Raw genomic sequence first — 27,001 nt, forward strand, 5'->3', positions numbered from 1 at the left:
GTTTTCACACAGATCGCGAGGAAGTTTTATGATTATGCATACAGAGTAGCCAAATAAGCGCATTGCATTATAAGATATGTTTTGATCAAAACTTTGACTGGAAGTCAAAGTTATTTTTTGAACCAAAAAACGTCTGTATTTCAGTTAAATGATTTTTTTTCCGACTAATTTTTGGTGAAAGTTAATAACTATTATGATACTTCAAAATGACCCACTTTTTTTCGAAATCTTTTTATTTTTATTTTTTTTGAATTTGACAAAGGGACAATACATCTTTAATATTCAGTATTTTGAATCTTTTCAGTTTGTAAATATGTCATAAATTGTTTAAAAAACATGATTGCACTTTCTATTTTGATTTATATTCGCATCACTTATGACCAAAAATATTTACATAAATACAAAATAATGATTTTACTAAATTATTTTTTTTTAAACAAAAGAAATGTGTTACTCTTTCAAATAAAATTAATTGAGAAATTTTACAAATAATGGACGAATCCAAAAAGTAGTAGCCTCGTTTATCCAGAACCACCACGCCTAGGCTAGGCTTCCGCAACACAAAACGTACCTACGATAAAAAGAGCCGCGAGCCGCGACCGAGGCTGTTTCCGGGTTCACGACGGGGCGTTGATGGAGTTGATTTGAGTGTTGAAATTAGCTTGAAAACGTACCCAAAAACATGTCTCGACAGCTAAATCAGAGCCAACAAAAGCTGGCTGAGAAATTAACAATCTTAAATGAGCGTGGCATTGGAATGGTTGCTCGCCTTTATAACATTAAAAAGGTAACATCTGAATTCATAATTATGGCCTCCACTTTGTTTATTTTTAGGCCTGTCAGTTGAATAGGTTGCAGATTTAGAGTTGAGTGAGCAACTGATCCTGCATGTACTGTATTGTAGCATACACAGCTGCTGTCTATTATTAAAGAATAAGGCTAGGCACTTACAATATTTTCAATTGTTGGTAGCCAGGCATAAAAGCCTTATTAATGTAATTATATACAACAATTTGTTTGAATAAAGTTTTTACTTGTGATTTTGCTCAAAAAATAATTACGACGGTTGCAGAATTTGTTTATTCAAAGATATTTCTGCAATTTCACATTAAACAGAATCGTCTCAGTGCCGAATTGTCCCGGATTCAAACAATGAATTTGCACAATTTCTAAATTGCACACAAGTGACAAGTCAGCTTTTTAAATTGAGAAATAATTATGCAAATATTATTTTTAGTGCAGTAGCGCTATGACGTGTATCTGATGATGCCTAGATCAGCCATGCATGGAAAATATCTTTAATTAATCAAGGAACCATATTTTTTTTCAGGCATGTCAAGATCCAAAATCAAAACCTCCATTCTTGTCCGAGAAGGCGTTAGAAGCATGTGTGAAAAAGATTGTTCATAAGTTTCCACAGACGGATATGAACAATGATCATGTACAGTACTTTATTTTAATTTTCCATAAAAAACCCATCAAAAAATATAATTTTAATATTATTTAATTATAATAAAATATATCACTGCAAAACCTACAGTAACCATGGTTATGTATTAATTTTTTTTTTTTACTTAACAGGGTCAGTTAAATGCTGTAGATCATAGGAAAGGAGACATCATGAAAGTTCTCTCCATATATTACTTAACATTTAGAGATATTCTGGACTATAAGGTAGGTGTTCTATTTGGATTTAGTTACAGTCTATCAATGTCGAGTAAAAACCTTGATAGTTACGCATCTTCCTTTGGGCTGATTGAACCAATCCCACCATCTCTATGATCCCACCAAACATGTAAAAAAATGGGTACAAATTTGCATCAAACCAAATCCAATGCAAACCAATATACATTGATATCTTCTTTTTTATAGGATCATGTAGCCGAATTAATGGTGATTATTGATGCTTGTAACGTCCGGTTTGATATTGTAAGTTTACAAATTTATTACACTCCCAAAAAAATATTGAAAATTTAATAATTAGCTGGCATACATACCTTCCAAACACACAGATTTACACTGTTAGCTACTTGATTTAGTTATATGCGCTATGCCTACTAATTTACAGTAGCACAGTCTTTGCAAATCTTTTTAAAAGAAATTCTACCACTTTTATTATCCCACCGATAGTATCATGATCATTTGTCCTTTTGCTAATATACTTATTGTGTCTTCACTCAATTCAATTTTGCAGACAACTAATTTTGATTTAACCAAGTGCTACCTAGACCTGGTCTGCATCTACATCTCCTTAATGATAATGCTAGCAAGAGTAGAAGATCGTAAGGCCATGTTGGGTCTTTACAACCAGGCTTATCATCTCTCCAATCACAAAGTGTAAGATAAGATTTTGCTAATGTATTTAATATATTACTCCTTTATATGTAACCATCTTAAAGTTTAGTGCACTAGATGTTACATACTTTAGCTCTGTCTACATTATCAAAAACTTTATGCAACAAAAAAAATGTGGTGTGCCCATAATATGGACTCAATGATGTCATATTACTACCATATTTGGGCACATCACTTTTGTTGTCAAACTAGTTTGATAGTGTAGACAGAGCTTAAGAAAGTAAGAGAATGACAGAGCTTTAAGGTCCCTTTCATGTAGAGCTGCCACCACATGGAGCTCACCCCTGCATCCATGACAGTTTAGAAAGTGATCTCTCTAACCACACTGTGGTTTTTTATTTGTTTTTTTTTATCCAGAGTTTTAACATTATTGTAGCGTAACGTGTTGATTTTTTATGTTAATTTTAAGCTCCGTCTACATTACAGCATCAAACTAGTTTGACAAAATATGTGATGTGCCCAAATATGCCACTGGTATGACCAAATATGGCAGTGATATGGCCACATCAAATGGTTTAGTTGCATAAAGTTTGATAGTGTAGACAGAGCTTTAGAGATTACTTCCTTTTCTCTTTTATTTTTGAATGACGTTCTAAAAATATTTTATTTATAGGGAACCTAATTTCCACCGGCTTGGTAAACTAATTGTTGATTTTGAACAACCAACAAGGAAGTTGTTGGAAGAATTCACGCCTCACACAAAGGTTATAATCATTTGTTTTTCCTTCTACTGTATTTAATGATACTGTATGGTGGTTATACAGCATACAAATTTGTATTTTTATATCTACATCGTAATTGTTGATATAAAGTTTGTGGTACACCACGTATATATAGTTCTGAACAGAACTGTTGAGTTTCTCGACGTTATATAATATACGTCGATTTTCCTCAGGAGTAAGAATGTAATTGCCATTATGCATATTAGTTATTACCTCTGTTTTGTTTGTGTTGTAGTTACAGCCAAATACTTGTTATTATAGTAAAATTATAATAATATTGAATAACAATAAAATTTATCTAATGTCAGTGTTATTGTCTGAACACATCAATAACATAGAGATATTCAAGATTCATCAAATTTTATTCTCATCCATTTCTGTAAATTCCATTGCTTGCATTAAAAATTACAGAACAACAATTGAAACTACATTACAATAAACATATTTGATATATATATAAATCTAAAGGCAAATTACTGAAAAAATGACAATGCTGTGGGTATCAGTGGCTGGATCACAATGGAGGTACTGTACAAACAAAATATGCAATGAAAATGACAATACTGTGGGTATCATCAGTGGCTGGATCTCAATGGAGATACAAAAAAAAAGAGAGAACAGCTAAATCAAAACGATAAGTAAAACAGCCAGAAAAGTTAGCAGAGCATTCGGGCAACACTAGCCCTTCATCAGTGCAAGTATATATATATAATATATAAGGCTTTACCATGTTGAAACACCGGTTCTCGTCAGATCACCGAAGTTAAGCGTCGTTGGGCCTGGTTAGAGCTTGGATGGGAGACCATCTGGGAATATCGGGTGCTGTATATGGAGCTGGGGTCCCGTTAGGCATTTGAAATCAGCATTGCTGACTCTTATGACAGCCCCTACATCTAGTATCTGCCTTTCCTCTGGTGAAGGTGGGCACTGGACGAGCGAAGCCCTTGATCAATGTTAGGACCAATCAAGGTGCTTTAAACAATCCTGGCTTTGTTTGTATCAAACCTGTTTTTTGGCGGTAATTATCGCTGTTGGCTTCGATTGAATAAAATAAAAATAAATAAAATATAAACAATAAAAAGCAAAACTATTTACAGTAAATTACATTGCTTCAATTTGTTTACTTACAAAGTATAATTTCTTCACTTTTTTTCTTTTCTTTCAATAGTGCCTGAGTTCTGCACTGTTCTCTCTGGAAAAAATCTACCCACGACGGAATCTTGGTGCTGAGCAATGGAGGGCGCAAGAAATGCTGAGTATCATCACAAAACCTGCAGTAATGCTTAACCCAGCTCAAAGTGATACAGTAAGTAAAATTAAAGTGATGTGCCCATATATGGAAATGATGATGTCATATCACTACCATATTTGGGAACATCACACTTTTTTTGTCAAACTAGTTTGATAGTGTAGACAGAGCTTTAGGCAAGATGCTTTACTCTCTTTGCCTAGTAATTAAGTTGAGCTATACAGTGCTGCTAAAGAATAGAAGTCCTTAGGGGGAATGATCTTTGTAAGATTTACTCTGCTGCAGTTACTGCAGCAAGCATTACAGTATTGTGTGCTATTCATTGACTGTTTGTTTTACTATATTATTTGAAGTACTGTAGTTCTTAAACTGACATTTTCTTTGCATCAGGAAGAACCGCGTCTTGTGGCCAATAGAAATAGTACAACGTCCATAGATTTCTATGGTTATTATAATAGACAGGTGGGCTGATTTACATAAATTTGCATAAAGCTGAATGACCTGCATTGGCATGGTTATATTATGGGTAATATGATATACATGTGGACTGATTTGCATAAAAAGCTGAAAATCCTATATTTGGCATAGTTGCATTATGGGTAGTATTTTATTACAAGTGGACTGATTTGCATAAAGCAGAAACCCCTATATTTGGCATAGTTGCATTGTGGGTATTTTATTACAGGTAGACTGATTTGCATATCCAAAAGTTGAATGACCTGCATTTTGCCTGATTACTTAATTCAAAATTGCATGTTTTTATTTTTATTCATTAACAGAAATGTTTGCCATAAACTCATAAGCAAGGAAGCATGTTGAGAGTATTTTTGATAAACAGTAGAACTCCTACCTTCAGGACCCTACAAAGTGGTCCCCTTAAAGGGTGTCCCCTTAAAAGGAGGTCTCCTAAATAGGGGGGGGGGGGTCTAAAAAAGGAGTTCTATTGTATATTGATTTGACACTTTAAATATTATGAATATATTTTAAACTTTAAAATAATAATTATTAGAATAATAATTTACATCCTGCAACATTTTTGTTTTTTAAATAGATTAGGCATTATGATATTTTTCATGTTATGAAATTATCATTCGACTTTACTATATACATGGGCATTATGACCAGAATGAGTTATAAACAGATATGGAGATACAATTACTATATATGGGCATTATGACATACCTTAATAACCAAAATATGGAGATACAATTACTATATGTGGGCATTATGACATACCTTAATAACCAAATATGGAGATACAATTACTATATGGGCATTATGACATACCTTAATAACCAAATATGGAGATACAATTACTATATATGGGCATTATGACATACCTTAATAACCAAATATGGAGATACAATTACTATATATGGGCATTAAATATGGAGATACAATTACTATATGTGGGCATTATGACATATGTTATGACCAAATATGGAGATACAATTACTATATGTGGGCATTTTTACATCTATAACCAAATATGGAGATACAATACTATGGGCATTATGATATAAAGTCATGAATATGTATGATTTTTAACTGTTGATCTGTGGATAGTTTCAGAACTTTCTCCAGACAAATGGAAAGTAATTGGCACTTAAACATATTTTACAGGACTGTCTTATGTAATGATGATATCAATCGTATAATATTATTCAAAATATATGAACTATATTTGTACCTAATTATAATATAATGGTTGTTTTAATAGATGCGTTGTGAATACTTTTCCTTAGATGCAATGGAGCGTTGGATTATTTGTAAGTTGATTTCTATACATTTCAAAATATACAAATTCACAATTCATTTATTCATGGTCAAACACTGTAAAATATAGTACATAGTTTGAAATTATTTTCATTAGAAGTTAAAAATTCACATAAAAATACAAAAATGAGTTAAAAAGTTGTGATAAAATACAGGTAAAACACATCTTTTAAAATACAGATAAAATACATCATTTAAAATACAAAATATACAGTAATCAAGATTGGTGTGTGTAAGTGTATAGCTGGCATAAAATGGTTAGGGGTTAGGGTTAGGGTTAGGGGTTGGGGTTAGTGTTAGGGTTAGGGTTTCCATGTTTCATTGAATTGCCTCATTTAATTCCATAAATAAACTCACACAAATGATCAAACCGTACTGTACAAATTACCATTTATAGAATTCAATTCAATTTATTTTCATAACATACATCATTGTGAAATAATATTACAGTGTTTTTTGTGAAAATTAGAATGCACTTATGTTTGAGAAACATAAAGAAGCCCAGAATTCTATGCTATCATGTAGAATTGAAATTGTCTTGTCTTTATTATTATAGTGGGTTTTATGGTGTGCCCTAACTTACTGAATCAACCTAGAGCTGTCCATCTGTGGAAGCCAGCTCTGCAAGGTGGTTATTGTATCACCTTGTTTCGTGACGAAATCCTTACATTTCACAAATACATTGAAGTCTTCTTTGATTCTATCAAGGGGTAAGTACATCATCATTTTTATTCTCGGAGAATAGCATCTCAAGCGTGGTTCCCACTAGAATGTAACGCAGTGATGTCTCGAGGCAAAGTGATGTATTGCGTAATCACAAGTGGGAAACATCGTTTGATGCAACGCAAGTCAAAAGGACACTGGAAAACAGTATCCGGGGTGAACCAGGTCAAAGTCTACCTGCAAGTAACATTGACGCGCAACAAGCAGGTTAGATTTCACGCAGGCGGCAGCAAACAAAATTATTGGAAGGGCATTTTCTTACGTTGTGTCAGTTGCATGCTATAGTGAGAACCACGCTTCAATGATTTTAATACATCATCTTACCTTTACTATATATGGAAGTCCAAATTTGGAGATGCCATTACTATATATGGGTATTATGATGCTTGATACTTGATATTTACAGCATGGATATAATGCCATTACTATGGGTTTTTTCAGGTATAACAAGAAAGCGGCCGAAGTCAAAGAATGCAGTATACATGCTTTGCAGAATGCGTAAGTTTCTTTATACAAACACTAGCACAAAAATAAACAAAAAAATTCACATGTACCATCTGAAATGTATGTCATTTCTAGTTGTTCAAACCAGCTTTTTTAAAATTACAGTACATCTTGGTACATATATACTTTATGTTCTTTTCTACCTTTCAATTTCAGGCCGGAAGTGCATCGCGAACGACGCAAATACTTGAGGATGGCGTTAAGAGAGTTGGTGACCATTCTTAGTGACCAGCCTGGACTCCTTGGTCCTAAGGTAAAAATATTCAGTATACCATACCGGTAGATTATATATATAAGAACAACCAATCTAAAATCGGCCAGAAAATTCTGAAATAATTAAAATTACAAATATTACATTTTTGTCCTTAGGCATTGTATGTCTTTATGGCCTTGTCATTCACAAAGGATGAAATATTGTGGCTTGTCAGACACTCTGAATACAGACCACCTAGGTCAAAGGTCAAGATTAACACTGACGATCTAGTAGATGAAAATCTTCCGGAGCTTTTATTCCTAGTGGAGGAATTACGCAGTAAGTATCAACAGATTATGGCAAATAATGTTACAGAAAAAAATAAAAATCACAAATTCTTAACTGTCAACTTGCCCAACTTTGGACTAGCGATTTTAATAATTTCAGAATAAAAAAAACATTTGTTTATTTATATTTCAGGTCTTGTTAAAAAATACAACCAGGTATTTCAACGTTATTATCTTCAGTACTTGAGAGGGTATGACGCCATTGTGCTGAACAACATTGTCAAGGTAAAATTATTGCATTTTTTTTTTTTGTGTTGTCTTGTTACAAATCTTTTTTGTATGTGCATTTTGTGTTTATATATATATATATAAACAGCACAGGCACAGAATAAATTCTAAACCTCCCAGTGATATATTGAAATTTAATTAATTAATTTGAAACGATAAAGATCAGGAAATCTGTGAGAATGAGAAAAAATAACCCCAACCGAGATTCGAACCCAGAACCTTCTTCTTGATATGCAGATGTCTTAACCATTAGACCACTGGAGTTTTCATGGTATTGTTTAAACTCAAATGGATAGCGACTCTTTAACACTCTCGGCACGTTACGGCAGAACAGCACTAGTCCCCACAGATCAAATTGATACACCCTCATCTTATAATTATATATTAAATTGTTTTTGTATTTTTTAGAGTCTAACTGTATGTCCTGAAGATGAGTCTGTTATCTTAACATCATTTGTCAACACAATGGAAAGTCTTAGTGTGAAACAGAGTAAGTACTCGCCCACTTTACATTGCTAGCATCAATCTGTACACATTAAACACCGTAATAATTAAGTGTTACAGATTGTGTTGAGCATCAAGTTACTTAAACATACCCATTATTAGACTTGGTTCTCATTAGAGAGGCAAGGCGAGTGACCAATGACAAGCGACCGTTTGAATAATCCATCGATTGTGATTGGTCAAATCACCTGCATTGTGTTACGTCCTTGCATTGCCTCTCTAGTGGGATCAATTTGTGACGACCGACGACCAAAGTATGTCATGTTAATTCAGTGTGAGTATGCCAAAGTACTGTATTGTGATGTGTTTCCTCCTTCCCCAACTTGTCATTGTTTAGATGGTCTCTATAGTAAGTCTAGGTGACGACCAATGATACATCGATTGACCTGACCTAGCAAGGTAGTCGCAAATCAAAAGCGTGTAAATTGCTCATCTTAATTTAGCATGATCTTTTGTATCTCGTAGTTGAAGAGGGAGAAATCTTTGATTTCCGTGGATTCCGACTGGATTGGTTCCGTCTGCAAGCCTACACCAGCGTCAGTAAGGCAACGCTGATGTTGACTGACAACCAGGATCTTGGTAGAACAATGAATTCCATTGTCTTTCATACCATGATGGTGGATCATCTGGATGAACTTCTTCTGGAGACTTCTGATCTCAGCGTCTTCTGGTGAGTTCAGTTTATCATATTTTGCATTCAAGGCAAAGAAGAAAGCTCTGGCTACAATATCAAACTTAATGTGACAAAAAATGTGATGTGCCCATATGGACATGATGACATCATATATCACTACCATATTTGGGCATATCACTACCATAATTGGGCATATCACTACCATATTTGGACACATTACACTATAGTGTAGACAGAGTTTTACTGTTTTTATTTTTCAATGAATTTTCTTATAAAGTTTGTTATATAATTACAGTTAAAATCAAAGACTTATTTTTTTCAGTCACTTTGGCCGATTCTTTGAGAAGTCATTTGAACAAGGCCTTAAGGATTTCTCCCAGATACGCTACACCATTGCATACCCTCTCATATGCTCACACTTCATTGATTGTACTCACGACCTTTGCCCTGAAGAGGTAAGTTTGATTTCTTTTTATATCAAGGCAGTATTCGTTATCGTTATCTAAAAATGGAAAAGGTTATATTATCAGTAATAAATCTGTCTGTTTCCAAAATAAGTCAAATTGTCATCTATAATATTAGTCATGTGGTAGGAACTATTTTTCATGTTATCAATGATTACTGTACTTTTCTTTGTAATGTACATTATTTGTAATTTTTTTAATTATACGGTTTCCATTGTTTATTTAAGTTTAAATTTTTTTTAATTTGTCTCAAATCCAACGTTATTCTAATTTAAGGTTGACTTTTACCCCAGTTAGGCTTGGTAAAGTTATCTGTCTGGCGTATAAATTTTATAGATTTTTTCCCGCTATTTATTTTTATGTTTTGATGCGCAGTTTATTCAGTTATGATACGGTAATCTAAATAATTGTTTCAGAAAATGCCATGGGACTTCCGTGAAAACAAAACCTATTTCATGGATTTGGTAAGAAAAAAAAAAAGAATCCACCATTTGGATTGTTGGTTGCCCACCCTAAAGTTGTTCACAGTGTTTGGTTGCAATTTTTTAATTTCTAGTTGTTAAATTTGAGTTCAGTAGCTTTGTATCATTTTTTATTTTTTGTGAATTATATTATTTATTTAAGATCATTAGTCATAACGATGTATTTTAATTTTTTAGAAATTGAATGTTGTCACCAAAAAAAAGACATAGCTTGAGTCTTTATAAAATTTTCATTATTGAAAGAATGTCAGAAAGGTCAATGAAGGCTGTTAACAATGGGTCAAAGGTCATTACTTGATCATTCAAGCAGACAATAAATATCATGATTGCACCAACATAGTTATAATACATTTTAGAAACAAACAGTAATATTTTCATATAAAAATATAAACGTCTCTTTTTGTGTGGTTGTTTTTGTTTTTATTTGTTCATTGCATTGTTTTTTTTCTGATTGTTTTGTCATGTGCATGAGATTTTAAATTTCTGATGTACTAGAAACAAAATTTAGATAATGATTTGTTAAGAGAGCATGAAACACAGGGTTAACATGTGTAGAAATGGTTTGTGTTCTTAGGAAAGGTAAATTCAGCCCTCATAATGGAATGGAACAGTCCATGATGTACTGCGCACCCCAAACATGAATTACCCTATTGTCTTCATTAATACTAAATAGCAACAACTGCAAATGGTTAATGATACCGTACTACAGCATAATACAGTGTAGGGTAACACATACCAAACATTGAAGACCTTATACACATTATGGAATTAATGATTTAGTCAATCTGAACATTTTTGGATAGATAACCACATTCAACATTGAAAAATAAAGTTAAAATAATTAAATATTTCTTGGGTATTTTTTACCAAATGGTATGTTGCATGTAAGCACCAATCAGGCAGAAGGGTTTTGAAACAAATTTGGAGTTGAATAATGATGGTTTTTTTTAACAGCGTTATCATATTGGTGAGAGAAGTGTATCTGTGACAAATTTGTTCTTAGATGAAATGGCCAAGTCGGTGAAGAATGTTGTTACCAAGATCTGTTCAGAGCAATGCACTCTCAGCGATCAGGTAATTAATACCTTTTGTTTCTTGGGAAATAAAAATACAGTTATTCTAGCCACTCTAAGAGTTGCTTTAATTTTCACTGTCTTTTTTCTCATAACCATCTTACTCGAGGTTCAGCGATAGTTCATGTCATTTTTCAAATAGTTGTCCCATGGAGAAATTATATTCCACCAACATAGTGTGTGTGTGTTATACATTATATTTTCTTATTATTTGTGATTTTCTTGAATGTAGCTTCTCCCGAAAAATGCAGCAATTGTTCTGGTTATTGACCTCCAAAAGAAGAATGCAATTAAAGAATTAAACAAGAAGTTAAAGAACGTACAATCGCCTCGGAAACCTGGACTAGAAAGCTTCCGAAAGACCAGAGAAGACGTCACAGAGTAAGACCAACAATTCAAACTTGATTTACTCTATGAATTCTGTTCCGGAGAACAGAGCGGTGAAAATTGTTCCTCTGATTCTTTTTCCTTTTTTGGTTATCGCTCTGTTAAAGCTCTGTTTACACTATCAAAGTTTATGTGACAAACAAAATGTGATATGCCCATATATGGACAGTCACATGATGATGTCATATCACTACCTTACTTTTGGCATATCAATACTATATTTTTGTACACTTTTTTTGTCAAACTAGTTTGATATTGTAGACAGAGCTTTAGGATATTTTATGTATCATATTTGTGTGTAAAACATTGTATTAGGTGCTATATAAGACTGCAGTTATTATTTTTTAAACTTCATTACTTCACTTTATAAGATAAAGGTAAAAAAAACGTACCAATTGTACAATACCATATGAAGTTAACAGTTTGTTTTTTGTTATTATAGAATTGATGAACTTCACACTCAGCTGACAGAGCTTTGCTTCGCCATTAATTATTCATCGTCCATCACTGTCTGGGATCATGTGTTCTCTCCAAGAGAATATCTCATTCAGCATCTTGAGTCTCGCTTCTCAAAGTAATTGACAATTCTTTTAATTTTGTACTCATCTCACATCTAAAGCTCTGTCTACACTATCAACTTTATGTGACAAAAAAGGTGTGTGCCCAAATATGATGGTGATGTGCCTAAGTATAGTAGTGATATGATGTCACATTTTTTTGTCATTTTTTATAGTTTGATTGAATTGATTGAATATATATTTATACTGGGTAACCCCCTACTCGTCTCGAAAGATGCACTAGGTTCTTTAAAGTGCACACGAGCTAGATGTGTACACTGGACCTACGGTTTATAGTCCTTATCCGAGAAGACTCGTTCTACCACCAGAACCACGGAGTGAGTGAGCCTCGAACCGCTGCCGATGTTATGGCTACGTAATTACGGTTCCACTGTCTTAACCGCTCGGCCACTCACTCCCTACAGTGTAGACGGCTTAAGCAGAATTAAGTTAAATATCATATTTTAGTGATTCAAATCAAAAGAGGAATAATTAGCAAATGTAGATCATCATCAGTCGGCTGCGGAGCAGGCGACTACAAGCTTTCTCCAGCCACAACGGTCCTTGGCTAACACTGACAGCTTATCAGTTGTAATCATGCCTCCTTCATCCCCTAAAAGCTGTTGGATGTATCTCAGAAAGTTGGTTCTCTGCCTTCCTCATTTTCTTTTCCCATGTTGAGGAACATACAAAGCGTACTCTTTGCAGGGTTCGTCATCAGGCATTCAGCAAATGTAGATAATTAACAGTTAAATGTTAAAATCCTTCCTTTTTTGACGTACCAATAATCTTATTATGTTACATTCATACGTTATCAGTAAATCAATACAATTTGTTTTAATTTCTGATTCACAGAGCCCTTGTGGGAATGATGATGTACAATCCAGACACTAAAGAAATAGCCAAGCCGTCTGAGTTACTGCTTAGTGTTAAAACATACATGGGTGTACTACAGAGCATTGAGAACCAAGGTAAAATATATTACACTATCTCTATAGAGGTATTATACAACTTACTATAGACAATGGACAACTGAGTATGGCCAATCAGATGGCTCTATGCCTACCTCACACTGAGACTTGGTTTATAAAGCATGTGTTTTCATCCTGTAATTGTTGATATGTTGATTTTTGAATGCGAGACAAATGACATGTTCACCCTCCCCAAAGTCAGGACACAACACACAAAAAACTTCATTACTTTCCACGGAGTTTTCAATGATTGTTGAATGATCAGAAACTGAGTTATGATAAGCAAATTGTGAACCCCTTTTGGTTTATGTTCCTGGACGTACTATGATGGCCATTGAAAGACTGATTTGTGGACTATGATATATTTTAGTAACTTGTTTGATTTGTGTTATACTATGTTTTTTTTTCTTTTTTTTTCTTTGATAAAGTTTTTTTAAATATTTATGTCAACTTCATCACTGTTTACTTGATCCAATAAAGGAATTGAATATTAATAATAAAATAATGGTGTATTTATACATTTTTTTTAGTTCATATTGATATAACTCGAGTGTTCAACAGTGTGTTACTGCAGCAGACACAACAACAAGATGCACATGGTGAAAAGACAATAACACTCAACTACACAAACTGGTAAGTTTGTACTCATTGCCGTCGGTGATGGCTGTCAGAAACTTGCTCCAAAACCAATTGTTGTCTTGTTAGCTACCATGACTAGAATTTGGAATAAAACCATGTAACAATGTTAATTTATTTAAATACTGTAGTTTTATCTATTCAATTAAATTAAATTCAATTCAAAAGACATTTATTTTCCTCCATAGCAATACAATACAAAATAATAAACAGAAATGGTAAGGTATATTAAAAAATGAAATAGTGGAAGACTTTTATTATGCTAACCAGTCACCAATCAGCTTCAATGCAGAGTACGAACCTTGAGTACTGACATATTCATAGAAACGTATCTATGTATATACCTGTATGTCATTAAGTGTCTAATGCCTCTATGTGCCTAATGCCTCTATGTGCCTACTATGTCTCTATGTGCCTATGTCTGTATGTGCCCTATGTCTCTATGTCCCTACATGTCTATTCCTATGTCTATGTCTGTTCTTACAGTTTTATCAATCTTGGTTTATTACTCCTTTCGCTTGTGTTATTGTGTTTCGCTTTTTTCCTAACAGGTATTTAGAGACATTGCTGCGCCGTGTGACTGCTGGCCAGATCTGCTACTCTCCCTACCAAAAGGCCTTCGTCAGCCTGGCTCCAGACCCACAGCTTCCATTCAATGCTGAGGAGTACACTGATATCACAGGTGCCCTTAATATACAATTCTTCTACTTTAATTTGTTTATAACTAATCTGTAACAGACAGGATCTATGATGGGAAGATGGCGAAATCAATATGATCACACCACATATTTACAATAGTTTATTGTTAAGATTTGCATGGCAAAATCAAATGTTAATATAAAGTTTGCGTTACACCACATACAGTAGTTTAGTTTGCGACATTTTGATCAATATATTTTGATCGTCCTCTGGAGTGAATTTTGTCATGCAAACGATATAAGATATTGATGGTTATAATGATGATTATGTTTCAGAGTTACGGGCTTTGGCAGAATTGCTTGGTGCTTACGGAATGAAGTTTCTGCGTGAGAGTTTGATGTGGCATATCGCAAGTCAGATTGGTGAGCTCAAGGTAAGGTCAATGCAATAAAGTTTCCACCATCTTCATTTAACTTCTAATGAGAACAATTATCTTCTGAAAAGGTCCATACTTATTATTGTTGATAATTATTTTGTTTCTTTTTCTGATAGAAATTGGTCGTAGAAAATCATGATGTTCTCCAACAACTCAGAACAAGTTTTGACCAGCCAGAGAAAATGACAGAACTCTTCCAGCAACTTAAATGTAAGTTGATATACATGATTAAACTTAACTGTAACTTGCTATACTGTAGGTGATTTAAAACAATGTTTTCTACTATTATACCACCCTTAATAGTAATATACGAGACATATTGCTAAAAAAAATCTCTCTCTGAAAATATTTTCAAAAACAACATTTCTTTGAAGAAATAATATTTGCAATAGTCCCTTGACAAAGCTATACTAATTTACTTTAACTGAGCTTTATTGACAGAGCTAGCTTTAAATAATTTTAGTTAATCATTTTTGTTGTCTTGCTTTTAGATGTTGATAACTTGATGACTCGACTGAACATTATTGGTGTCATTTTGGCCTTTAAATGTCTCACTCAAGAGGCTTTAGCTGATGTAAGTGTAATTTGTATAAATTAAACCTGTTAAATACTGTCCAAATTCCTTTATCTTACATTATTTTTACTGCAATAAATTACAAATTATTTACCTAATGGTTATTAACAATTTAGGTGCTGGGTATACGAGTACCGTTCCTAAACAACTCGGTCATCGACTTCCGTGAACATGTGCCGGATGGTAGCTCCATGATCGTTAACGAGTTGGCCTCCAGCGTTGGCCTTTCTGTGAATGTAGACCCAGCACTTGTACGTGCTTTGCAATCTGAGAAAAGCAGTAAGTTGGTTTATATTTTTATTGATTATCCACATATTAAATCGACATTATTTACATCAACAAATTTGTAGTTAAGCTCTGTGTACACTATGAAAAAAAAGAAAAAAAAAACAAAAAAAAATTATGTTTTCACTAGTAAAATGACAAAATAAATGGTTAAATTCAACCAAAAATGCATTGGCTGGCAGCCAATTTGACAATTTTTTGCCTTCAATTACATTTTTTCAGGTAAATACATATTTTTTCAATCCAATTTTTGGTCAAAGTGGATAACTATTATGTTGCATTAAAATGGAATATTCAACAAAATTTTTTTAAGAATTATTTTTTCAGGGGGACAATACATCTTTAAGAATAAGAATCTTTCAATTACACCACACTATATTTTACTATAAAACCAATAGAACGTAAATACAAACTCTTAGCATTCCTAATAAATTTGTGTTGTGATAGATTGCATAACTGACCCCAATTCTTAGTATAGCTTCAGACATCATAACTTCCGATATTTCTGTGTATGTTGAACTAATACCTGTAAATTTAAGAATGGATTTTATTTTTTACAATGTACAATTTTTATTTCAGTTGACCCTGATCAAGATTACAATTATTCGTGTCTCCTGATCGTGTTCATAGCGTTGAGCTTACGAACGCTAGCAAAGAGTGAACAGACAGTGTACAACTCTGTTCTGGATGCCCACCCCAACAACAGCCATTGTCTAGCTAAGGCTATTAACACTATCGCAGCATCACTGTTTGTTATACACAATAAGAATGACACAGAAGAGAGACTTCAAGAATTTCTTGCTGTGAGTGTAGATACTGTTCTGTTTATGTAACTGAGGGAAGAGAGTGCTAGGATCCCCACTTTTGAAAGACTATTAATATTATATGTTAGCGCTTTCCCTGTTCAAAACCATTGGTTAAAGCTCTGTTTACACTATCAAACTTTATGTGACAACAAATATGGTCATGATGATGTCATATCAGTACCGTATTTGGGCATATCACTACCATATTTGGGCAATTTTTGAGCTTAACTTAGAATGTTGTATCTGATCATAAAGACATATTTCAACATGCATGTGAATTATGAGGATCTGGAGATTCCCTACCACTACTTTACAAATAATTATGTTAGGAGTTAAGAATTCCCCTCTCTACCATTACTTATGAATAAAATAATGATTTTTAATATCCTTGTTGTAGTTGGCATCATCAAGCTTACTTCGTCTTAGCCAAGAGACGGACAAAGTGTCAATGAAAGGTCGAGAGTCTGTCTACCTACTTCTGGATCAGGTACAGATCATTATTTTAGATATTATACAAGATTACATTATTATTATAGTCAGGGGCGCAGCCAGCGCTGAAATCAAGGAGGGGGAGTGTCAACAAATAATAGAGTATTGTGCAGCAATTTGTATTGATACATCATTTGTTTCAATTTTTAAGTTGATAAAATTACGATTTTTTGTGAAGGGGATGATGTGTTCACATTTTTTTCTCTAAAAATTAGGGGGTCAGGACCCCTATGACCCCCACTCATGTATGAGATTGTCTTGTTGCAATACAGATTTGTTAAAATATTAAATTGTTGTATCATCATAAAATTTTTTTTTTCCTTTTTAGATTGTGCAAGAATCGCCGTACTTAACGCAAGACTTGCTTGAATCCTGTTTTCCCTACGCTCTGTTGAGACACGCCTACCACGCAGTCATACAACATGAATAAAACACACAACATTCACAGTTTATTAATATTGTGATTTGTAAATGATGAGCCGTGCATGAAAACCGATCCCCTGCATTTTTTAGTATAAATACGCTCTTTGTCAAACAACCCAGAAGCTGTTTAAAACTCTGAGAACTGATTTATGATATTATATGTAAGCTTAAAATGAATTCTATAATACTGTTGAATATAAGGTACTACAGTGTTATTAGTAATAGGAATACCTTCTAGGCCCAACAGATTGTCCCCTTACAGGCCCAACAGATTGTCCCCTTACAGGCCAATTTGCACAGACGGACAGTAACTGTAATGCAAATTTAGAATCTGTTATTTCTTATACAAAACACAGACAGGGGGTTTCTGCTCATGATAGATATAATTCTATTTGGGACAAGCTCTACGGTTTTCCAATTACCGTTCTTCTCGTCTGTGGGTATCCCCTGACTAGTGTCAAATTATATATCGCCTTTATTTCTCGGACAAGTATGTCGTCTCAATAAAAGTGTCACAAATGGGAGATTCTACTGTTTAATACAACAACGGATGTTTGCCCTTCATAAACAAATGTATTACATTTGAATTTTACTCTTAACTATATTTAAACCTAAAATAAACTATTAATGTGTACAGTATAATGTAAATAAATAATAAGAACTTGGTACTTTCTATCATTTTCAAGTATTTTATACTTTGATATATTTATAGATTTATTCATTTTTTCAAAATTTCACTTGGTTTTTTCTTTTACTAGATTTGTTTATATTTTGCTTTCTTCTTGAAATTAAAAACTATTTAATATAATTATAATTTTAACATTAATTTTTCAAAGTGTTTGTGTATATAATTTAAATTTCTGAAAAGAACAAATAATTGTGTTGTAACCATTTGCTATAAGCTCTATCTACACTATCAAACTTTATGTGAAAAAAAATGTATGTGCCCATATATGGACACGATGATGTCATATCACTAACATATTAGGGCACATCACACTTTTATGTCAAACTATGATGATAGTCTAGACTAGGCTTACTAAATTATGAAAGCAAATTTCTGTATTTAATATACTGTCACATAATTTCCTAGTAATGAATTATTCTTCCGTTAAAAAATGATGGTATTTTTTTTTGTCTTTATACGTAAAAGTTTTTAAAGAAATGTTTCAATAATGTATATAGTCAATAAGGCGGAATAAAATAAATGTGACTAAATATACCTGAATGTGACTACGTTTTCTACTATAATGTATAAAGAAATTCACAAATAGAGGATTATACACAAATGAAGAGTTCCAATGCTCTGAGGTTTTGCAACCATCACAATAATTGGTTTGCAATGGTGATGATATTAGCAACATAATCTTTCGATTTATAATACTAATCAAATGGAGAAAATACATAACATATTCCATCCATCACCTTGTTTGTTTGAAAGCCTTTGGAGCACAATGTTTTTAGGGACAGAACATTATAGTACGTACATAGACCTATGTTGAGGGCGCTAACATGTTTTTTTTAATGGAGTGAGTAATTATTTGGATTTCTCATTATTTGTAGATGGAGAGAGCTAGCTGAGGCCTACATGATTTTGTTGTTTAAAAGGGTATGTTTCCCCTTTTCATTTGGTTAAAAAGTATCTAATGTTGTACACCAACATTCGTTGATAATAGAAAATATGCATAACTAGATATACATTACAGGATAACGTCATAAATTATAATATTATGTAGACTACCTAGCCTATAATTAGGCCTAATAATCCATCTTCGTTGGGCTGGTTATCAGACGATCGGGACCACGGACGATCGGGCCCAGACGATCGGGACCACGGACGATCGGGCCCAGACGATCGGGCCCACTTCAAGACGATCGGGCCCAAATCGTGAGACGGTGAAAGACGATCGGGCCCAACAAACAAGACAATCGGGCCAAAAACATTCTCGGAAAATTAAAAAAAATAAATATGCGAATACAGACACAATAATAACAATCAAAATCAATCACATTTATTCATAAATCGAGAGTATTGGTAAGAAATTCTTAAAACCAGTTGTGTTAATAGGGGAAAATTATGATAAATCAGAAAAAATCTAATTTATAACCTTTTTAATTAAAATCTTAATTACGCAAGAAAAGCACGTTGGCACTAAGTAAGCACTAGGAATGAAAAATGATGAAATGTGGCACATTATTTTATATAACACAAAAGACTATCGGGACCAACTGGTAAGACGATTGGGCCCAACGTGGTTCTAAAAACACTGAACGATCGGGCCCAACTGGTATGACGATCGGGACCACATTTTCTGGGCCCGATCGTCTTGGGCCCAATCGTCCGTGGTCCCGATCGTCTGTTCCCCGTTGGGCTTTACCACCCGCATATTTCTGCTGCTGCAGAAGTAATTTGCTGTGGTTGGTTGTTCCCCCAGTGCTAGGCTAAGTGATAACAATAATTGCTGTTTTTATACCTCCATGCATGATCCTTGAAAAATATAATATGAATATTTATTATTATTCTAACTAGGTGAACCTAAATAAATAAGACTTTTATTTGTAAGTGAATTTAAATTAAACCTAGGTATGTTTTTTTACTGTTTTTAGATTCTTAATCTTGTATCTTTTTAGATTTTTAGAAATTTATCATCGTAAACAAGTGTCGTGAATCGTGTCGTGAATCATGTCGGGTTGTTTGGATAATGTGCAATGCCACCTGCCAGAATGCTGTCGCATTGGGGACAAGAGAAATGCTATTGCATCAGTGTTGGCTGGAATATTTGTAAGTCGGTCATCAAACAAGAATATAATAAATAGAATATGTTAATTTGAGGGTGTCTCTTTCTTTCTATCTCCTAAACACCCCCTTTTTAACATCCTTGATCCCTGATATTACAGTTGCAGCAACTGGTTGCAGAACCGTAGCCAACATGAGACAGACGAGCCAAGTCTGAAATGTTCAATTTTAACCACCCACCCCAATTCCCCAGCAGAGAACGTCATATTGATATTAATAGTTATATTTAAAGCATCTTTGCCTTGTCTGTTTTTAACCTCTTGCTACGGCCTTGAGTTGCCATCAGAAAATAAAAGTAATTTGTTTTCTTTGTCTCATAGTTTTTTCACGGTTGGTGGATCATCATCGATGCTGCTGTTCTGTATCCAGATAACAGCCAGATGAAGCATGCCTACCACGTAGTTGGCATATTTTCTACGGTGGCATTTTTTATGTAAGTTAATCTAATGTTGAAGCTGTGTAGAACCTATCCCCCTTTTACATCGCCTCAGTAGGCCTAAATCTCGGGAGTTTACACTCATCGGGATGCCAACGTTTTGTATGGTAAGCAACCAGAGTGATAGAGGGTATTAAAACTAACATGAATAGTATAGATAAACGCTGTATCTTTTAGCAAAAATCAACAATATTATAAAGTAATTAATAAAATAATATTGTTTATTTATTTGTTTTTACAGGATAAATGCGGTGTCAAGTGGTCAGATTAGAGGTGATAACTACAATTCGGGATGTTTAGGTCAAACAGGTCAGTCTGCTAAATACAGAAGTAAAACCGGCATGGTGAAAAAAAAACATTGGCACTAAGTTTGATTTGTTAAACTCTGTCTACACTATCAAACTTTATGTGACAAAAAAATGTGACATGCCCATATATGGACATGATATCACTACCATATTTGTGCAAATCACACTTTTTTGATAGTGTAGACAGAGATTTAACAAATTTTGAGCTCTTTGTAACATCTTTTAATTCATCATCATCATCATCAGTTATGCCTGTTGTCATGACACTTTCCACTATCTTTTGCCATTCTCCTCTGTTATGGGCAGGATGGACCTTTTAACTATACAAAATGCTTAATAATACAGAGCTTGTATTCATTCTATATACTCACATACAGTGGGTTTTTCAATACACAGATCAAGCTCCATTAATAAATATCTAAACCCTTTCTCCTCATGGCTCTCACATCCAAATGAATTTGGGGTGTTTTTTGTTACCAAATAGGTGCGAGGATTTGGCTCTTCATTGGGTTCATGCTCGCATTTGGATCCCTGATTGGCTCCTGCTGGATACTCTTTGGCGGATACGTCACAAGTAAGTCATGAAGATTTCACTATAGTTTTCTGATTACTTGTTCTTTGCTGCGAGTTCTTTATCTAATATACAGATCATATACTGATCTATTGGTTATAAAATTCTCCATCTCCATCCAATTCCCTCCAATTATCCTTTTATTCAATTCCCAATGTTTGCTTCATAATATATTAGCATGAAAGGATATAAAATAATGGCCTTCAAAATCTGTTTGTTTGCTGTCAAATGGAAAATGATAATGCTCTCCAAAGCTCAATACAATACCTATAGTTTGTTCATCACTTTTTTCAAGTTACATATACCGATACGAATTTGACTACAATTGTAATAAAATATCTTAGTTATTTTGTTCATGAAAAAAAGAAAATTTGGCCAGAGATTGACTGCAAACAAATCATTTTTAAGGCTTCTTCTGTCATTTTTCATGTATTATTCAAAGTTATTTCAGTTTAATTTTATTTATATTTTATATTTAGTTATTTGAAGATATATTTCCTATGAAACGTGTTTGTAGTAGAACCTCTCCTCTGGGACACCCACAATTCAGGAGACACACCCCAATTCAGGAGACACACCCCAATTCAGGAGACACCCCTCAATTCAGGAGACACCCACAATTCAGGACACACCCACCATTCAGGACACACCCACCATTCAGGAGATGCCCAATTCATGTTTCCTAAGAAACAAAAAAAAGGGGGAAATATTTTTTTTACGGCTTACCCCTACTTAGGGGTCAATCCATACTCTAGGGACACCCCTATTAAGTGAACACTTGCAAAGATGTCCCCCTTAATAGGAGTTATTTTTTTAATAGTATCCTTGTAGGTGTCCCATATAAGCTTGATTCCCACTACGACGCAATGAAAGGATATACAGTAAACGCAACGCAACCGATTTTGAACAATGACCAAAAGCGATGGATTATTAACTGTCACTTGTCATTGGTCAACTCGCATGTATTGAGTCAATGTCTTTGCGTCACGTCTCTAGTGGGAACCAAGCTTATAGGAGTTCTACTGTATGTTATTTTAAACCCTAAGGTGTTGTGTTATTTATTTTTGAGTTATCATCTAATATTATGTTGTATTTAACTGTTTGGTGTTTATAGATAAACATGATGTATCCCCTAGTAGCCCTATAAACAACTCAACTGTAAGTCCTACTACTTCAATAATGACAACAACGTTAGAGGGTAAGAAATGTAAATGTTGTTGCTTGATATATGGTAATCATGCATCCTCCATTCTAACATTAATGTACAATACATTGTTTAGTACTAATCATGCATCTATTTTTTTAATTTGTTTCTATTATTTTATTTCCAAACCCAACCAACAGCAAAAAGAAATTTCGAGTTAAAAAAACGATAGTGAGGCATTTGATAAAATAGGCAAACTGCCTTAAATGTCAGTAACAGGAGGGTAAAAACAAAACAGATACAATTTTAACATTACTACATACAATGCTTAGTACTTATCATGCATCCATCCATTATAAGTTTAGCATATGTTGCCTGTCCCACCTGTGACCTACTTTTAACTCCACTATTTTGTTGGTTGTTGGTTGCTCTGGCATTCTTCAACATCAGTTGTGCTTACAGTCACATGAGTGTGAAGTATTACCCTGGCTAATAGCACAAATTGAGTGCAATAAGTCATACTTGTGGGTGAGGAAAAAGGTTCCCATTTAACTAAGCATTCTGTTTGGTTTAAAACATGTTTAAATAGAGCCACTTCAATATATGCTTCATTTCGTTACACTTTCTTTACCTACAACACCCATAGTTACAAGATCTCATTCTATTCCATCCATTTTCTCATAACATATATTGTACATCAAAAGTTAACAGCCCACAATTTTTTTCCGAAGCACCATTTCAGAATTCTGTGTGACATACATTTTGAGGAATTACAAATTTCCATGCTGCTTCAAAGCTCTGTTCACACTATCAAACTAGTTCGACAAAAGTGTGATATGCCTAAATATGGTAGTGATATCACATCACCAGGTCCATATGTGCACATCACATTAAAATTGCTTTTTTCAACACTATTTTTGTGCATTTGCTGTTGCTACTTAAATTTGCCATTATCACTAACTTGTTGGTCTAAATTATTACTAAAACTTTCATTTACATTAGTTAAGTAGCATCTCTTTACATAATAAGTATCAATAACTACAGATTCTTTGCTTTGCTGCTTCATTTCATGGGTGTGGCTTATTTTGTCTTCTGTTATTTTCTTAATAAACTGTTATGCAACCAACTAATTACTTTGTTATACACCAATGACCATCATGCACATTTATTAAAATATTTAATATATAAGATTCACAGTTTTCTCTAGTAATTTTCTAATTTTCCCAAAAAATACTTTTTTTTTTAGTGGGGGGGGGGGGGAGGAGAATGGGGAAGGGTTCAAAAAGTTCCTATCCCAGACCTACTAGCCCAGCCCAAGGGTGTCCTATATTAGAAACATATAAGTAATTAATTATCATCTTAATTATTAATTAATTGTAGATAATTTTGAAGCTGTGTATCCTGGAGTTGCCATCTTTTTGCAGAATTTTTTTATATTTATTGCGTAAGTAAACACTTTATTATTAATAGTCTAAATCATATACTTTACTACCAAAGTTCCATTTCAATCAAAGCCCCAGTGGTCTAATGGTTAGGACATCTGCATATCAAGCAGAAGGTTCCGCGTTGGAATCACGTTTGGGGTCATTCTCACCATTTTTACTGAAATCTAATTCATTAATTTGAAACGATAAATATGAGAAAATTTGTGAGAATGAGAAAAAGTCGACTCAACCTGCCAAGATTCGAACCCGGAGCCTTCTGTATATAAAATGAAATGGAATCAGTAGAAAACAATATTCTACATTACCGCTCTATTAACTTATATACATTAAAATGGAAAAATATAAGTGTAACGAGAAAAGTCCCCAGACACCGAATGCATAGAAATTTAATACATTTTTTAAACATTTTTTTTTAGTTCAATGATATTCAAGTTTGGCCGAACTGAGGATCTTTGGGAATAGACAAGAATCAGTTGTTGAGCCATGCAATCACTTAGTGAAGAGAGGTGGCCTAGCTTAGAGCAAGTACTGTACAATTAAACCTATGATAAAATGAACCCACCAGTTAACAATTTACAGACAATTTTAAATACCAACAATCTATGAAATATACTCAAAATATTATGCAAGTGTAACAGAGATAGCTTAATTACAATAAGAGAATAAGCAGCACCGTGACAGAGCATTTCTTGGTCCAGACTTACATCCTATTTTCCACTATGAAAATTTGTTCATGCGAATCAAAAGCGTCAGCTTATACACATGCGTATTCATGTTTCCATCTTCCAAATCCATCTCTGCGACAAATATTTAGTTCCTTGAGTTTTTTGCTTCAGCAAAATTGGTAGTTCGAATTGTTTCTACTTTTTGCAAAGCGACGAATTTGGCAACCAATCAGAACTCGGGAAATGAGCTATGATGCATTCATGAGCACTCATGCGAATCGAAAAAAGACATGCTATGAACATGAAAATCGCAGCTATTTGCTCTTGAGTGGAAGATTTTTTTTTCTGCGAAGCATTGAATTCGCTTGAACAAATTCACCTAATGGAAAATCGGCTTAAGTCTCTATGACTGATAAAGATCTGCAAGAAAAAAATGACAAATATTATTAGGTAAGGCTTATGGAAGGAAATACAATTTGACTGGAATATATTAACAAAAAGAAATTTAATTTTAGTAGTTATCAATATTGTTTCGATATTGTCGTGTTTCTATGTCAAATTTTGGATGCTAAAATTCTCATAGATAATGATTTTGTTGCATATACAAAAATGTAAATTTTAATGATTTTATTTATATTTTAGTTTATAGTTTATTTATTATGGTCCGTGTTTTATTGCAACTTTATATCGTAGCCTATTGGCATTTTGCTATTTTTTAGTTGTGGACGTATCGTATAAAAATATTTATACAATTTTATATACAGTAGAATTCCTTTTAAGGGGAAACATTTGGGATCCAAATGTCGCCTTAATAGGGGAGTCCCATGAATAGGGTATTTTGCCCGTTCGTTTCACCGGAAAGTGTCCCTTTAATATAAGTGCACCCTGAATAGGTGTTGGCTGTAGTGTTAAACATATATTTCCCCTTGTTCATTTCACAGAAAAGTGTCTCCTGAATAGGAGTGTCTCCTGAATAGGAGTGTCTCCTGAATAGGAGTGTCTCCTGAATAGGTGTGTCTCCTGAATAGGAGTGTCTCCTGAATAGGTGTGTCTCCTGAATAGGAGTGTCTCCTGAATAGGTGTGTCTCCTGAATAGGAGTGTCTCCTGAATAGGTGTGTCTCCTGAATAGGAGTGTCTCCTGAATAGGAGTGTCTCCTGAATAGGAGTATCTCCTGAATAGGAGTGTCTCCTGAATAGGAGTATCTCCTGAATAGGAGTGTCTCCTGAATAGGTGTGTCTCCTGAATAGGTGTGTCTCCTGAATAGGAGTGTCTCCTGAATAGGAGTGTCTCCTGAATAGGAGTGTCTCCTGAATAGGTGTGTCTCCTGAATAGGAGTGTCTCCTGAATAGGAGTGTCTCCTGAATAGGAGTATCTCCTGAATAGGAGTATCTCCTGAATAGGAGTATCTCCTGAATAGGAGTGTCTCCTGCATAGGAGTGTCTCCTGAATAGGTGTGTCTCCTGAATAGGTGTGTCTCCTGAATAGGAGTGTCTCCTGAATAGGAGTGTCTCCTGAATAGGTGTGTCTCCTAAATAGGAGTGTTCCCTGAATAAGGATGTACTGTCCCCTGAATAGGGGTGTCTGAAAGAAGGGGTAAAAGAAGATTAATTTTTAAATGGAGAGTGAACATGAGTTAGTTGCCAAGATGTCACCAGTGGCGTAACAGCTATGAGTGCTCACTGGCAAAACCCAGACGCCTCAGAGTATGAGCAGTCAACTACCCAGCGTTGGAGGGCCCCTTAGGAGTTCTTAACCCAGAGGCTCCAGAGAATGAGCAGTCCAATACAACTACCCAGCGTTGGAGGGCCCCTTAGGAGTGCTAAACCCAGGGGCTCCAGAGAATGAGCAGTCCAATACCACTACCCAGCGTTGGAGGGCCCCTTAGGAATGCTAAACTCAGGGCTCCAGAGCATGAGCAACCCAATACAACTACCCAGCATTGGATGTTCCTAAATTAAATCAAATTTAAAAAATCATGTCGTTACACCACCAATAAATAGAAATCATTACAATACACCTTTTGACTGTTGATTTGTATGTATTCATTTGGCCACCGTAATACCTAATAGATACGTTATATAATAGAATCAAATGGGCATTTTATGAATCCCATGTGTAATATATATTTCTGTACAGAATATTCAAAGAAATTATAATTTATATTATTTTATATTTT

At 34.1% G+C, this 27,001-nt stretch overlaps 2 protein-coding genes and 1 pseudogene across 4 annotated transcripts; all 3 read left to right on the forward strand.

The window, feature by feature from the left end:
* Positions 1-619: 619 nt before the first annotated feature.
* Positions 620-18,699, forward strand: LOC140054113 (nck-associated protein 1-like). Of its 2 annotated transcripts, XM_072098988.1 has the most exons (30): positions 620-787; positions 1,331-1,441; positions 1,582-1,674; positions 1,873-1,929; positions 2,195-2,337; positions 2,969-3,059; positions 4,246-4,383; positions 4,717-4,788; positions 6,047-6,095; positions 6,659-6,812; positions 7,267-7,323; positions 7,486-7,582; positions 7,699-7,861; positions 8,003-8,094; positions 8,506-8,587; positions 9,067-9,271; positions 9,558-9,690; positions 11,136-11,255; positions 11,487-11,635; positions 12,084-12,215; positions 13,054-13,169; positions 13,700-13,802; positions 14,357-14,487; positions 14,780-14,877; positions 14,997-15,090; positions 15,372-15,454; positions 15,571-15,733; positions 16,319-16,542; positions 16,943-17,032; positions 17,363-18,699. In XM_072098988.1, exons 1-30 carry the CDS (start codon positions 683-685, stop codon positions 17,462-17,464), a joined length of 3,447 nt encoding a protein of 1,148 aa, XP_071955089.1. In that variant the 5' UTR covers positions 620-682; the 3' UTR covers positions 17,465-18,699. The 2 variants fall into 2 exon arrangements, with proteins under 2 accessions (XP_071955089.1, XP_071955090.1); XM_072098989.1 differs by lacking the exon at positions 4,717-4,788.
* On the forward strand, positions 3,791-3,908 carry LOC140055794 (5S ribosomal RNA; annotated as a pseudogene).
* Positions 18,700-18,983: 284 nt separating the features above from the next.
* On the forward strand, positions 18,984-26,839 carry LOC140054501 (transmembrane protein 50A-like). 2 transcript variants are annotated; one of them, XM_072099509.1, is made up of 8 exons: positions 18,984-19,066; positions 20,089-20,239; positions 20,575-20,687; positions 20,932-20,999; positions 21,483-21,572; positions 22,684-22,767; positions 24,094-24,157; positions 24,575-26,839. In XM_072099509.1, the coding sequence occupies exons 2-8, from the start codon at positions 20,141-20,143 to the stop codon at positions 24,618-24,620; spliced, it is 564 nt and encodes a 187-aa protein (XP_071955610.1). In that variant the 5' UTR covers positions 18,984-19,066; positions 20,089-20,140; the 3' UTR covers positions 24,621-26,839. The 2 variants fall into 2 exon arrangements, with proteins under 2 accessions (XP_071955610.1, XP_071955611.1); XM_072099510.1 differs by lacking the exon at positions 22,684-22,767.
* Positions 26,840-27,001: the final 162 nt, after the last annotated feature.

This window comes from Antedon mediterranea, chromosome 7 (assembly GCF_964355755.1).
Source record: "Antedon mediterranea chromosome 7, ecAntMedi1.1, whole genome shotgun sequence".
Lineage (NCBI taxonomy): Eukaryota > Metazoa > Echinodermata > Crinoidea > Comatulida > Antedonidae > Antedon > Antedon mediterranea.

Excerpts from the sequence above, each read along its gene's own strand:
- LOC140054113 (XM_072098988.1), top strand. The coding sequence starts at position 683 with ATGTCTCGACAGCTAAATCAGAGCCAACAAAAGCTGGCTGAGAAATTA. Across the intron at positions 4,789-6,046 it reads ATGGTTATTATAATAGACAG|ATGCGTTGTGAATACTTTTC; the intron begins GTGGGCTGATTT and ends TTGTTTTAATAG. Across the intron at positions 14,488-14,779 it reads GGAGTACACTGATATCACAG|AGTTACGGGCTTTGGCAGAA; the intron begins GTGCCCTTAATA and ends ATTATGTTTCAG.
- LOC140054501 (XM_072099509.1), top strand. The coding sequence starts at position 20,141 with ATGTCGGGTTGTTTGGATAATGTGCAATGCCACCTGCCAGAATGCTGT. Across the intron at positions 22,768-24,093 it reads AATGACAACAACGTTAGAGG|ATAATTTTGAAGCTGTGTAT; the intron begins GTAAGAAATGTA and ends AATTAATTGTAG. Across the intron at positions 24,158-24,574 it reads AATTTTTTTATATTTATTGC|TTCAATGATATTCAAGTTTG; the intron begins GTAAGTAAACAC and ends ATTTTTTTTTAG.